A 14,134-nucleotide genomic window follows, 5' to 3' on the forward strand; every position below is an offset into this window, starting at 1 on the left:
TTATTTTTCAAGAAATATTAAATAGATTCAACATCTTTCTTCAACAAAATTGCAGACTGCACAGATGGTACCTTCCCAAAGGAAAAAGTACTATAGCTTACTAGGGTATATATATATTAGACTTAATAGACTGAAGAAGTCACTTGGATGAGTGACGAAACGTTTCTCCCACAAAACGCTACGTCCAGATGAACAGAATCAACTTTTTGGAGATTAGACTTAATAGTCACTATATACAGTAATTGACTTCTATTCATTTTACATCAAATTAAAACTTTGGGTGTCAGATAATTATTTATTAAAAGCTAGATATTTTAAATGAGAATAAGAAAAAAGTATGTCTTTGTGCCCCCTTTTCCCTGTTAATGCCCTATCGGCCCCCCTGGCTAAACTTTGCTAGATGCGCCCCTGCACAGTTACCAGCGTCAGCTACGTAGAAAAAGATCCTCGAGTAGAAAGTAATATTAAATACATTCTAACAACAGCTGATCAAGCTTAAACGTGCTTCTGTTGTTCAGCCGCTGGTTTCCTCTTTCTGGTGCAAAGTGGGCCAAAAGCAAACTAGAGACACGGACTCGCGACAGAAAAGCCGATCAGCTGATCGTTAAGCAGTTTCATGATTGAAGTAGCAGCAAGAAGAGGCAGTCGCTCCATATATCGCTTGTTAAGCTTAACGCAGGAATGCTTTACAAACATTCAGAGATGGACTTACACACTTGCTTTACTTCTCTCGGGGATAACTTTGTCGGAGATGAAATGCCGGGTTGCTAGCGAAGCTTCAAATGCTATCCAGACCACCGACAGGTCCCGCATGCCACAGCCGCTCTATCACGTGATGCATACTGCTCCGACGTGCTAACGTTCTGAGGTGAGTTACGGCGTGTTGCAAGTTTTGTGAGGTGCTTTCGTGATATTTAATGGATCGGATTACATTTTTTATTTTTCTCCGATATCCGATCCAGTAATTTAGGTCAGTATCGGACCGATACCGATACGTAATATCGGATCGGTCCATCTCTAATTATTATCATTTGAAAAACAACAATAAAATTTAACCGACCACTTTAAAGCACTGGACAGAGATTACTGGGATAACTGGATTAGGTAAAGTGTCCCAGCTGCTGTCAGTGTGCTGATCCTACAGTGTCCGTTATTATTGACGATTAGTGTATAAAAGCCCACCTGCTCACTCTTCTCAGATTAACACCCCACTACAGTCCTGCTGTGGTGAAAAGAACAAGCTTACCTTCCACTTGTGCTTCAGGGTGTGCTCCCACTTGCTCTCACCTGATGCTGAAGTTGAAATTCACGTGACATTCACTCCCTGCACCTGATGTTAAAGCTGCTCTTCCACACCTTAGACTGCAGCTGGAGGCCACATTGTGGTCTCCCTGTTTAACTGATGCTGTCTAAATCAGACATTCACAGATCCATCCATCCACCCATCCTTATCTTGGTTGGCTCATGGGGGTAACAGTCCAGGCACATAAGCCCCTCCCTCTTCTTAGCCACTTCTTCCAGCTTATCCAGGAGGACCCTGAGGTGTTCTCAAACCAGTGTCTCCATCATTTCATGGGTTACGCAAGGTCAGAGGTGGGCAATTCCAGGCCTCAAGGGCCGGTGTCCTGCAGGTTTTAGATCTCACCTTGGGTCAACACACAGGCCTCTGGAGAACTTCAGGACATGTTGAGGAGCTAATTTAGCTATTTAAATCAGCTGTGTTGGTTCAAGGACACATATAAAACCTGCAGGGACACCGGCCCTCGAGGCCTGGAGATGCCCACCCCTGCCCTAGGTCTTACCCAGAACCCCTCGTCCAGAAAGCAACCAAGAAGCATCATAGTCAGATACCTAAACCACACCACCTGGATCCTGTCAATGTGGTGGAATATCAGTAATATCAGTTCTCAGAGCTCATGGCCATAGGTAGAAGTGTACAATGACGGGTAAATCGACAGCTTTGCTTTCGCAGTCAGCTCTCTTTTCAGCACAACAGAGGACTACAGTGTCCACATCACTGCTGATGCCATACAATCAGTCTGTCAGTCCAATTTATTTATGTAGCAAAGTACAAGACAGACGATGCTGCACAAAGTGCTTAACAATATAAAAATGCCATTAAAAAGAAACAATGTAAAACAATAGTAACAATATAAAACAATGATAGGACAGTAAAATAATTAAAACAGTAATTAAGACTATTAAATAAGACCAAAATGTTTGGGTCATAGTGTGTTAAAAATGTGTCTTTAGTAGTGATTTAAATTGATCAAGTGTTTGTGCAGAATATTTAGGGGAAGACTATTCCAGTCTGGGACCGCCACAGAGAAGGCTCTATTGCCACGAGATTTGAGATAAGTCCGTGGGATGGACAGCATTAATTTTGAGCTAGACCTCATGGTTTTTCCTGGAGCATAAACAGAAAGGAGCTCAGACAGGTAAGAAGTGGCTCAGGGGTTAAGTGGCTTAAAAGCAAAAAGTAAAAGTTTAAATTGGATCCTGTAGAAGAGAGGAAGCCAATGTAGAGAAGCTAAAACTGGGGTTATATGCTCTCTCCATTTGGTACCAGTTAGCAGGCGAGCAGCTGCATTTTGGACCATCTGAAGACTTTCTCTTTGCATTTACCTCTGTCTGTATTTCTACAGGTACTCAGTGGTGGGTTTTATTGATAAGAACAAAGACACTCTGTTCCAGGATTTCAAGAGACTGCTGTACAACAGGTAACACAACACACAGTAATACACACTGCTTCAATTTTCAATCACCTCCACACACACTCTTCAAAGTGTCTCTTTCACTTTCTAGCACGCTGATTACATGACAGCTCTCTGAAAAGAACGACTAGTGCAATGAATCCTCTCCCAGCTTGCTCTTATCCTCCTCCTCCTCTTCTTCACCAGTCCTCTTCAGCTTTTTTTGTGCTGAATATAAATGTGATCAACTAATTGCTTACCTGTCTAATGTATGTTCATGGTATTCTTAACACAAATCAGAATCATGACATTTTTGAAAGCAGATCAGTTAATTTTGGCTGGAAGAGTATGTGCTAAGTGTTGTAGCCATATGGAGCTGTTATCCTTATGAGAATGCCTCCAATATGCATCCAGGCTGGGCCCAAGCATTGCTGGAGGCATTATAATTTCATGCTGTCCGTCTGTACTTCACTTGAATGTGATATTTCCTAAACAGAAACAGCAGCTCTTGGATTCAAGGGTGAATTGATTGGATTTAAATAATCAGAGGTTAAGGTCATCCAGAAGGCTGAACACAAAAAGATGTTTTTAGCCATGACCCAAGAATTCAGATGCTAATTATGACAAAAATTCACAAAATTAGAGAAGATGATGATAGATGTCCCTTTTTCCCCCAGAAGGTCAACATTTTACTTCACTGTGACAATAGATGGTTGTGTCCTATTACGACAACTCAGGGACAACTCAGTCTTCTATAATTGTATTATATCAGTCTTAACAAATATGGATATAAATTTGAACAATCTAGTTTTATTTATCATGCATATGGACAGGGATGCACAAGCATCCAGTGATGCAGTGTGCAGTCTTGACCATAATAGGTCTCATTAAATGTCATGCTTGGATTTGATTAGAAAATCTTGTTGAAATGTTACACATATGTCGCATTTAACATGGACAAATATTAAATTCTGCTGCTTCTCTTTTTGCTCAGTAGTCTTGTAAATGTTGATCTTTTCTCTTTACTTTTTCTCTGTCCAGTTCCAACTCAGTACTTAAGGCCATGTGGCCTGAGGGCAAACTGAGGATCACAGAGGTCACCAAGCGACCGCTGACGGCTGCAACACTCTTCAAAAATTCAATGATCTCATTGGTGGAGAACCTCGCCTCCAAGGTGAACCTTTCATAAGTGCTGCATCAGATAATATTCATATTGAGCCAGTGGATTATAACCCTATACGTGTTCCTAAGAAGGAATTAAAGTGAAGAGAAAGATTCTGACTACAAATCCTGTTAAATGACACGACCTGTGTACACTTGCTGATATGCAATACTGCAAGTTTTATTTTTTAAACTGTTCAACCTTACTTTACATATTACTCTCAAGTACATGAAGTAAATGACCAGACTTAAAGAAAATGTTCATGTTTAGGGGCAAATAAAGATTGTATTAAAGGAATCATCTTCATCAGAGATGCTAAATATTAATAAAAACTACTTGCCCAAACTACTTCCTGTTATCTTCCAGATATGGTTTAATTTGGAAGAAATCATTGCACAAAACTGTGCTTTGTTTGTCAGTAGTATATCTGAAAGTTATGCAAAAGAATGTTACGGGCATTCGTTTTATTCCCCACATGCAAATACCTGAAAAATATGAATAATATCTAACAGCATTCATGAGGTGAAGCCTTAATGTGCGAGACCAACTTCCCAGCCCCCCTTTATTTGCTGTTCCTGGTGTCCGTGCGAATACACGTCTGTTACAGAAGAGCATATAGTTACTGTATATCACCACTGCAGTTTGAACTACAGTAGAAAACATTGGCTGGTGTGTAAATCCACCTTGTGTTGCTCTGTACAGGAACCCTACTACGTTCGCTGCATCAAGCCCAATGATGTCAAGTCCCCTCTGCTCTTTGAGCATGAGCGCTGCCGTCATCAGGTGGAATACCTCGGGCTGCTGGAGAACGTCAGAGTGCGTCGCGCTGGATTCGCCAACAGACAGACGTACCCTCGCTTCCTACAAAGGTGCGCCAAAACACAGTCTTTCAAAGCACCTCTGCCCTATGATTAAAGATGTTTGAGTGAATTATATATGGATACTTTAAAGGGCTTTACTTTCCACTTAAAAGGCTGAAACCACCTATGTCGATTGATCCTTCATTTATGTTTTTGATTCATCTTTTTGCCTATAAAATGTTAGGTGCCATTTTTTACTGTTTTCTATCTATCACACTAGCCCATACAAACGGTGTGGAAAAAAGCAGCAATTTCTTGCATGTGAGAAGTTGAATTTAACAATATTTTGACATTTATGGCTTGTAAAAGTATTAAATAGATCAGATTTACCTGAATATGAGCTACAAAATAGTCATATAAATCTGTGTCACCCACACATATGAATATTCACCCAGAAGTCAAACTCTTAAGATTTAGACTCTTTCGTGAGAGTGTCCTGGGGTATTATCATGGCAGAGTAAACATGATGTTACGTATTTACAGACTCTGTCATTTCCTCACCCCCTTTGAAAGCTGAGGCCGAGGCTACTTTTAAGACTCCACAGTCTTCTTTAAAGTGACAGTTGTTGGTGTAAAATGAGCAGCTGCATGAATTTGGAGCCTATTTCTTTGCCCTAAATGTCCTCATAAACACATTTCTGTGAACCGTTTCTGTAACATACAGAAATTTTTTCACATAGCCAAAATGCTGGGGTCAGTTTGAGCAGACATTCCTACATGCAGATGGTTGACTCTTTGCAATATTGCAGGCGGTTGGAGAGGGAGAGCACCACTCAATCATCCGTCCTGACCATGTCCACGGGACATCAAATATTCAGTGCTGGGAAACACTTAACCTTACCAACACTGCATCCCAGATGGTTTACAACTTGTATGCATAAGAAGGAATCAAAACCATCGCAGTATTTCCAAGCGTGTGTTGCACATTTACACAACATCCATAAGAAAACAATCAAATGTGACAAATTTAATACAATATTTCAAAATAAACACACACATGAATATAAATTTTAGGCCTTTGAAGCATGAGTATTGTCCAAGTAGAAGAAAAATAACCTACTTTCAATTACTCATTTATTCACAAGGGTTCGCCACAGCGGGTAGCTCCGCATATTTATTTTTTTTTACAAATCTAAAACTGGTTGGATTCCTAATTCTTTTAGTCCCCAAGGGGCTGAGTGTGAATGCAGCAAATCTTGCTTTCGAACAGCAGCACATGCCAACAACGCATTAGAACAACAACAGACCAAATCATTTAATTAAAGATCAAGTGGTCCTGATCTAATTGCACCTTGAAGTTTTTTTTCCTCAGTGAGCAGTAAATTAATTTGGTTCAGTCAATTAAGCAAGACCATTGAGAAAAATAACCACAATTATAAATCATAGTTTGATGTATTTTTCATGCTAGATGAAAGTATGGTAGATTGAAGGTTTGTGGTGCATGATTCATTTTTTTAAAAACATTTTCTTCTCAGATTAGCTTTAAAATGTTTGTGCAATAAGAGACTGAGCTTCCCTCACCTGAAACACTATTATTAAAATGTTATTGAACCCCTGAAGCTGTGCGTCGATCAGGCATCAAGGATATTGCACAAAAAGTCTTGACTGTGGGGTGTAAATATTGTGTTGTGTAACCTAATCAGCATCCAATCAACTAATCAGCTGCATCTCTAGCAGCTATTCCAAAATAATCCCTCCAGTGTCTTCTTTTTTTAAACAGTAATTTAGCGTAATGTTTTGTCCTTTTGATTAAAAGCAATTCTAAAACACCCACATTTGATTATAATTACTGAAGAGGGATGCTGATAGGGCATCTTAATTTGTTGAAGAATTACCCAGTTTTAATGTGGCACAATAACAAACAAACAGCAAGTACTAGTCAGTGACCTGTGTTAAAAACTCATGGTTTATTCATAGGCAAAAGCTTCGACATGTTGCAAACCTGTTTACATTCTAATTAGTTCTAAATTGCTTGCAACTGGAGGTGCAATAACTGGCCTCTGAGGCTTAACTCAATACAGGAATTTAGTCAAGAAATCTAACATATTTGACCAAGTTGAAAATCGTTCATTAAAACACTTTTTTGATCATGAAACATGAAACAAAAGTTATTAGCAAGAAAAAAAAACATAATGTTACCATAACTATTATAAATAATAAAAGTTAAAAGATTGAATTTAAAGACTTAGTACATTCCAGTACGTTTAGTGCATTCAAACAGAGCTTTAAGAAACTTACCTACTGCTACATGTAAGGCAGAATATCATCATCATCATCATCATCATCATCATCATCATCATCATCATCATCATCATTTATTTATTTATTTATATAGCACTTTAAAAACACACCTGGTTGACAATACTAATATGCACATAGTAATAAAACCAGACAGAATAGAAAATCACCTTAGCTGATTCTGACATAGACTTGCTGCTTCCACTAATAATAATCATCCAATAACAGTAAATTAAGGATCCTGCATACCTTTACTTTTTATCCTTCAAGTATATTTTGTTCTCTGTGGTTATTTTAACATGACACAGACACCTGGGGAGTTTCAGAGGGACACCATTTAGTCTGCAAGGCAGGGGTCTTTATTTTTAAATGTAATTGGATTCTCTGTGCATTACCTGTGTCTGACTGTCACGGTGCTGCAGTGCATTGTTTTATTGGTGCAGTCCATCGTGATGCCCCCAGTGGGACTTGGGTAACTCACAAGAGCTTGTTTAGTTCTTGTTTGTTCTGTTGACTCTGCGCTGCTGTTAACTATCCTGTGACAGGCGGGTAGTATAGGCTGTATACAACAGTATGACGTATGCATGTACTGCAAGTAGTGATGTATAGTGCATTTCTTTCACCCGTTGACCAAAACATCTGCTAAATTTGCCTGTTTTATATCTAGAGCTAGTTTTTGACAACAGGCTGCAAAACCAGCTGATTCTGGCTTTTCATGTGTGCTGTTCTTTTAATCTGTTTGTGTTTCAACACAAAAGAGATATCCAGAGACATTACTTGGGGTCTTAGAACTTATCAACATATTAACAATGGGCATATTAACATTTCACTGGATGCTAAATTAATAATACAAATCTGCAATCAAAGAGATCCATAATCTCGACAGTTTAAAGTCTTGCACGCAGCAGCGTTCATAAGAATGTTCTGCTTTGGCCTCATTACATTTCTGTAATGAGGCCAAAGCAGAACAAAAGCTCAGGGTTAAACTTTAAAGACTGTTACAGGACAGATGTGGATTCTTAGAGTCCTCCGATAGCACTCGTCCTCTGACATTTTAAGCTTCACGTTCTTTTTTTAATTAAAAATACAAGTCAAATATCACTTATTGGGAACTGATCACTGCTGATAGAAGATATAATAATTGTAAGATTGTTTTGTTCTAATGGAACATAATGCGATCAATCCCATACTTACACAGTGTACAGTGTATTAACTAACACTCCAAAATAGTACACATACTTGTGCCTCACCCTTATTCCCCAGCTGTCACATTCACCCACTGCCCTCCTAGAAATCCTGCTGGATTGAGGATTAAATAATGAGACTTTTGCATAACATGCTAACAAGGCATCCAACTCCATTACTCCAGTCCTCCTCGGTGATGGCATTATATCACAGCCTTACCAGTGGATCAGCTGTGAAATGACTCAGATCGCAGCTGTTACGTGGCAAAGTTTTGAAAACTGTTGATTTGATCTGGCAGCAGTGATGGCATCCTGAACTCTGGCAACCACCCCTAAAGTCTGCAATTAAATAGGAAGTAACAGAAGATGATGATGCGACGTTTGCTTTGAGAGTGTCGATGAAGAAGTATAGAGAAGATTAGAAGGAGTTTAACTGTTTGTTTTTGAACCCAGGACTTGTTATATCTATGTAATCTGATGCTGAAAATATATCTAGAAAATGTTCTCTGAATTTAACTATAGCATTGCTAATATGTTGATGTTTAGCAGGTATAAAGTACCATCTTGATTTGACATATTGGCATCGTAAACAAATGCAATGTACAGCTGGGGCTGATGGGAGATTCATTAGGACAGAAAGAAGTCCTCAGCAAAGTGAAATATATATATAGAATTATCCAGATCCTATTTAATTCCTCCCACAATGATCTAAATTTAAAGTCATAAATCTGCTGACACACAGTGCACATTTCTTCATGCAAACACTTTGTCCTTCCTCCAGATATAAGATGATCTCCGAGTTTACCTGGCCAAACCACGACTTGCCATCAGACAAAGATGCAGTCAAGAGGCTCTTGCAGGGCTGTGGGTTCGACCACGACGTGGCCTACGGCAAAACAAAGGTCTTCATCCGCACGCCGCGGACGCTCTTCAGCCTGGAGGAGCAGCGAGCTGAAATGGTTCAGAGAATCGTCCTCTTCCTCCAGAAAGTAAGAGTCTGACTGAATCTCAGTAGATGATGAATCAGATATGTCAGCTTGAAATGTAAATCAGATGTGTCAGTATTACACTGATATCATGGGAAATTTATTGGTGATTTAGTGCTGCCAAACTAATGAAAAGCCCCCCTGTTGTCACTGATTTTATATTTTCCTTCTCTTTTAGTCGTCCTTTTACATCCTCTAAAACTTGTCCTGAATTCATGCAAAAAAATATCCTTTTATGGTATTCATTGACAGCAAAAGGGTTCCTAATTGCAAACATCTGTTATTGTAAATACCTCCGATTTCCAGTCATCAACAGCTATTATCTGATTACGGCCCTTGAAACAAGATCATGAGGTTCTTCTTGTTTCCAGACCCAAGTCGTGCTCTCATTGATATTCACCAGCTTTTGTTCTGCATATGAATAACCTGTGAGACTAGAAAAGCTCAGCCTGTACTCCAAGTTATACAAGCGCCGAGGTATTTTTGGACCTGATATAATCTTGTACTATTAGCATTATTCTCTATCTCTTAGGGTGAATATCTTTCTGCCGCTTCTCTTTTTTGTCTGAGTTTTCACCCACGCAACTCTCGCACAGTTACCAGATAAGATAAGTAGATCTCTAATTTAGAATTAAAGGTGAGTCTGGGTTTTGGGGCAATAACAGAGATGTTCTTTGTGTTAAATTAAAAGCACCACCATAATGCAGATGTGTCCTCATGTAATTGAGCCATGTCTTTGATGTTTTTGCTTTGCAGGCTTTGAAGTTAATCACACCTGCTTTAACTGTGAGGTCTCTGCAGGTGTCAGTGGACTGTAAATATGAAGTGAATTAGTTGTACCTAGATTGTTCAGCTAGATGTTAAGATTGGCTTGGACTAAGCTTAGACTTTCCTTACATATTGGGAATAATTCAGACTGTACATGAACGATGCAAGTAGCCATATTGAGGGCTCATGGTCAGCGTTTTAGCCATCGCCATCTTTGTTTTTATAAACCAGGCATCAAAGGAGCAGGTAGTCACGCCCCAAAGCTACCCATCTTTATCGTATAGTCAGTTGAGACTATAACCTCATATGGACTCATGTGACTCACTGCTGGTCATGAAAAAGAATGCACATTTAAAGCACTGTGCATTGATTTCACTTGACTTTTCAAATGCTAAAAGGTTGTGTTCATTTTTTATACAGTCTGTGGATCAAGCATCTGATACTGGGAGACGTAAACACATAGCAAGAATGAGTTAACTGTTCTTCAATATTTCTTGATCAAGTGATTTGGATTCTTTTGTATGTTTACCTTCTTCCGTGTCACACATTTAAACATTTCACAGTTTTACATGTGTGTTAATTGAAATGAAAAGTGAACTGAAATGAAAAAAACTGAACCAATTGTTTATTTATTTATTTTTATTTTCATTTCTTTTCTGCGCTTCCTGTTTTGGCTCGCCTGCAAGCTTTGCCTCCTGCTGCTGTATCAATTAGTTGACTAATATATTGTTGATTAACAGCAATAATTTGTCATTTGTCAAGCTAACGCCAAATGCATGTTCCAGCTTCTCAAATGCGACGCCTTTTCTCTGGTTTGTACAATTACAGTTAAATAACTTCAGATTTTAGACTGTTGATGGGACAAAAGAAACACATGAAATCAGTATTTATTGCTTTTTCTTCCAGCTATATATGCTGCAAATGATCTGTTATGAATATTGATTGCTGGTGTGTGTTTCTCTGCATTCATGCGTCAGCGGTTTGATGACACCTCCTTCAGGCGAGAATGTCAGTGTCTTGTTGTGATTACGTCGCATTCGCTGACACGTGTCGGCTTAGCGTGCAGAGTACAACTTGTTATTTTTTTCATTTACTTTGATAGATAAAGACATGAGTCTGAGAATGTGGACTGTGGCTCTTTCTGCGTATCAAATTGAGGACACGAAATGCAAATCGCCCGGATGCTTCAAAATGCTTCTTTTGATTGACAGCCAAACGGCAATACTGTCAGTCTGTCAGCAGTTTGTGGGCGTGCAGTGTGTACACACTCTACACACATCTTACAGACTATAGCCTACATTTGGAGTCATGTGATTGGCACTCACGCGCTTTTTCCCAGCCTGTCATTACATTACCTTCGCGTGGGCAGATTCCTTTGCACCATGTTGCTTTCATCCCCACCTTTCTCAAACATTCTCTCCAACCTCTCAGACATGAAAGGGTTATCCAAGCCATATTAACTTTTGTACAGGATTGATTGGCTGACCTTATCGATCCGTTTGACCCTTTGCAGGCTTTTCCCACAAGCTCGCAGGACGGGTGTTGGCTCAACCGCTCCCTCAGGAGAATCTTATCTTGTATCTCACAGGATAAGCAGGCTTTGATAATGAAGGGAAAGCCCAGAGGATTTGAAGCTTCCCCACCTAAGCAAACATCACAGCATTGCTGAGGTGGAAGAGGGGTATTTAATCTTGCCCTCTGTCAGCATTAAAGCTAGGCGTGCAGTTTGCGCTTAACACACAGTCGCATGCCCATTCGCTCATGCGATATGCATGCAGTGACACACAAAATCAAATAGTGGTGTGACAGCAGAATTGACTCCTGTATGTACCACGCTGTTACTCAAACAAACATCCCAGACGGAGTATGATCTGCTGTGCCAAGCAATCCCCTTATCAGCACCTGGCACACCAGACTGCCTTATGCCAGTCGAGACCACAGTGCCAGGGCTGTCATTGTATGACTGCGGCTCAGACACACTTCTTGTTTCTCCGTTTGCTCTGTGGATTTATTATAAAACCACTCAGTTTGCTCCATCAAACAACAAAAAAATCCCCCTACAATCTGTGAATCTGCACAGTCTCCTAAACACAGGTTGAGTGGCCGCTCATAGTGCCGATGCTGCTGGTCGGAATCGGGAGATCATTGTATTTTCTGTGTCTGTGCTGTTGCTTTATTCCTTTAAATTACCATAATGTACAATAAACCTGGTGTAGCTAGAGGAATGGACTGGTGCAGGGGGAGGGGCAAGAAGTCCTCTACTGCTTCATTTAATCCTCTACCCTTCAGCCCCTGTATTCACGTGCTCACACTCGCCTCATCTTCCTGCTTGTGTTGTACTACTGAGCACAATACCAGTGATTGCTCTGCATCCATGTCTGTGCAGTCCTGCACTGACAACACTGAAGCCTGCCACATTGAAAGCAATCTGATTTTTACCACTTTGAGAAATGAAAGCATGAAGATTCCCAAAAAAAAAGCACATGACATCTCAACATAAATACAGATGTTATAAATTATACATAGGCCACCCCCACCTTCACTCTGTTAAAATGAATATTTCATAAATTCAAGCTCAGCCATCCACATCACAGTACCTGTCAGCGTTTGTCAGAGCAGGGACAATGACGAGAAAAGAGACACCCCCCTCTCGTGTATTCTGAGCTTCCGCCTTAATTGCTTTCCAAAGCTTTACATACTCTCCATAGCAGTGGGTTTATCAGACGTGGCGAGCGTTATGTCTTTGGCAGTCAGCTTTAACAGCGCAGCCACAGGGGGCTTGTCTGGGCAGGAGCTAAATGAAAATATCTTTAAAGGATAAAGAGCTTTATTTTATTATTTTGTACCGTTTCCCGTTGGGTGAGTCGTGTCTTCAGGCAATAAGAAGTGCAGCAATAATTTAAGTCTTTTTGGGGAAGACTCTGACATGGAGAGCCCTCCTTTATAGCCCTCTTGTGAATAGTGGGCTACTTAGTGCAAGGCTAACACTGCCTCCTCTCTGTTTAACTGCCCAGAACTGATCTGTCTTCTTCTAGACATCAGCAGCTACATGATCTGTAATCCTTTGATCCTATCTGAACCTGCAAAGTGTTTTAGTTATCATCGAAAGCTATCACCTCCACAAAACTCAGTGCAGCTGTCTGTAACTGATCAAAGGAAAGTTTAACTTTTTTGTAACAATCCCACCGCTGGGTTTGAAAGAAATGTGCCTCCTTTGTTCTCAGAGAAACCTGTAATGATGAAACTCTTCATGTGTCTTTTTTTATATGACACTGGTTATATGGCAAAAAATCTTTATTTTATATTGTAGTATATCATATTCTCAAACTTCCATGTTATTCATTATTTAGTACCTAAGTTTCTGATCTTTAAACCTCCTTAAACTATGAAGCTGACTTTTAAAGAAATGCCAGATTTAAAAAATAAATGGATAAAATTCAAGGCTGTGAGATTGATTGTAGCCTATAAATATCTTACAGCCCACAATGCTTTTGGATAATGTGAAAACTTTCTCCATGGCAACTGAAGTGTGGCTCACAGGCAGATTCATTTTCCACTTGGCTGTATCCTCACTAATTCTCACTAATTTAATTTCACTTGAATGAAATTGAAAATGTTATAAATTAGAGATGCAACAGACATGGCCACCCTGTAGCCTTGTTGTCGTTGTCGCCTTTAAAACATGGCAAATTACAAACCACAGGTCCTTGATAGTGGAAAGAATTTAAGAGGCTAATGAGGGAAAATCTGACACAAGTATCTGAACAAATCAAACACAAAATCACATTTTCAGAGATTGAAAGTGATCGAATTTCAAAATAACTGCCAATTAAAGGTGCAGTATGGACTGTTTTCATTTATATCCTGCCACGAGAACTTGAAAGAAACACAGGGATACTTTGATTTTTTTTCATGATTATTAATAATTGGTTGTTGTACATATTTAGTCACCCAGGAAACAGGTTTGAAATAGTGCATGTGTGTCTCAGACTAACACGCTAAAGGGTTCTTCACACTATAGTTTAATGTGGTCCAAATCAGTTGGCAAATTTGTAAATTTGTAGCTTTTTCCTGTGATTCGGTTTCTTTTCTCAGGGAAAAAGTTAAAGCAAACCAAAATGTGTCCCTGCCTACAAATCAAATCAAATCACTTTTATTGTCACATCACATGTGCAGGTACATTGGTACAGCACATGTGAGTGAAATTCTTGTGTGCGAGCTTCACAAGAAACAGAGTTGTGCA

General features: G+C 39.6%; 1 protein-coding gene across 1 annotated transcript in view; it reads left to right on the top strand.

Moving 5' to 3' along the window:
- The window catches only part of myo1d (myosin 1D), a 119,835-nt gene that overhangs the window by 50,513 nt on the left and 55,188 nt on the right, over nt 1-14,134 (top strand). The window contains exons 13-16 of the mRNA XM_026178077.2: nt 2,646-2,720; nt 3,735-3,867; nt 4,558-4,724; nt 8,919-9,126. Coding sequence (XP_026033862.2) covers nt 2,646-2,720; nt 3,735-3,867; nt 4,558-4,724; nt 8,919-9,126 — 583 coding nt within the window. The remainder of the gene's footprint in view (nt 1-2,645; nt 2,721-3,734; nt 3,868-4,557; nt 4,725-8,918; nt 9,127-14,134) is intronic.

The sequence above is a fragment of the Astatotilapia calliptera genome, chromosome 8, assembly GCF_964374335.1.
Source record: "Astatotilapia calliptera chromosome 8, fAstCal68.1, whole genome shotgun sequence".
NCBI lineage: Eukaryota > Metazoa > Chordata > Actinopteri > Cichliformes > Cichlidae > Astatotilapia > Astatotilapia calliptera.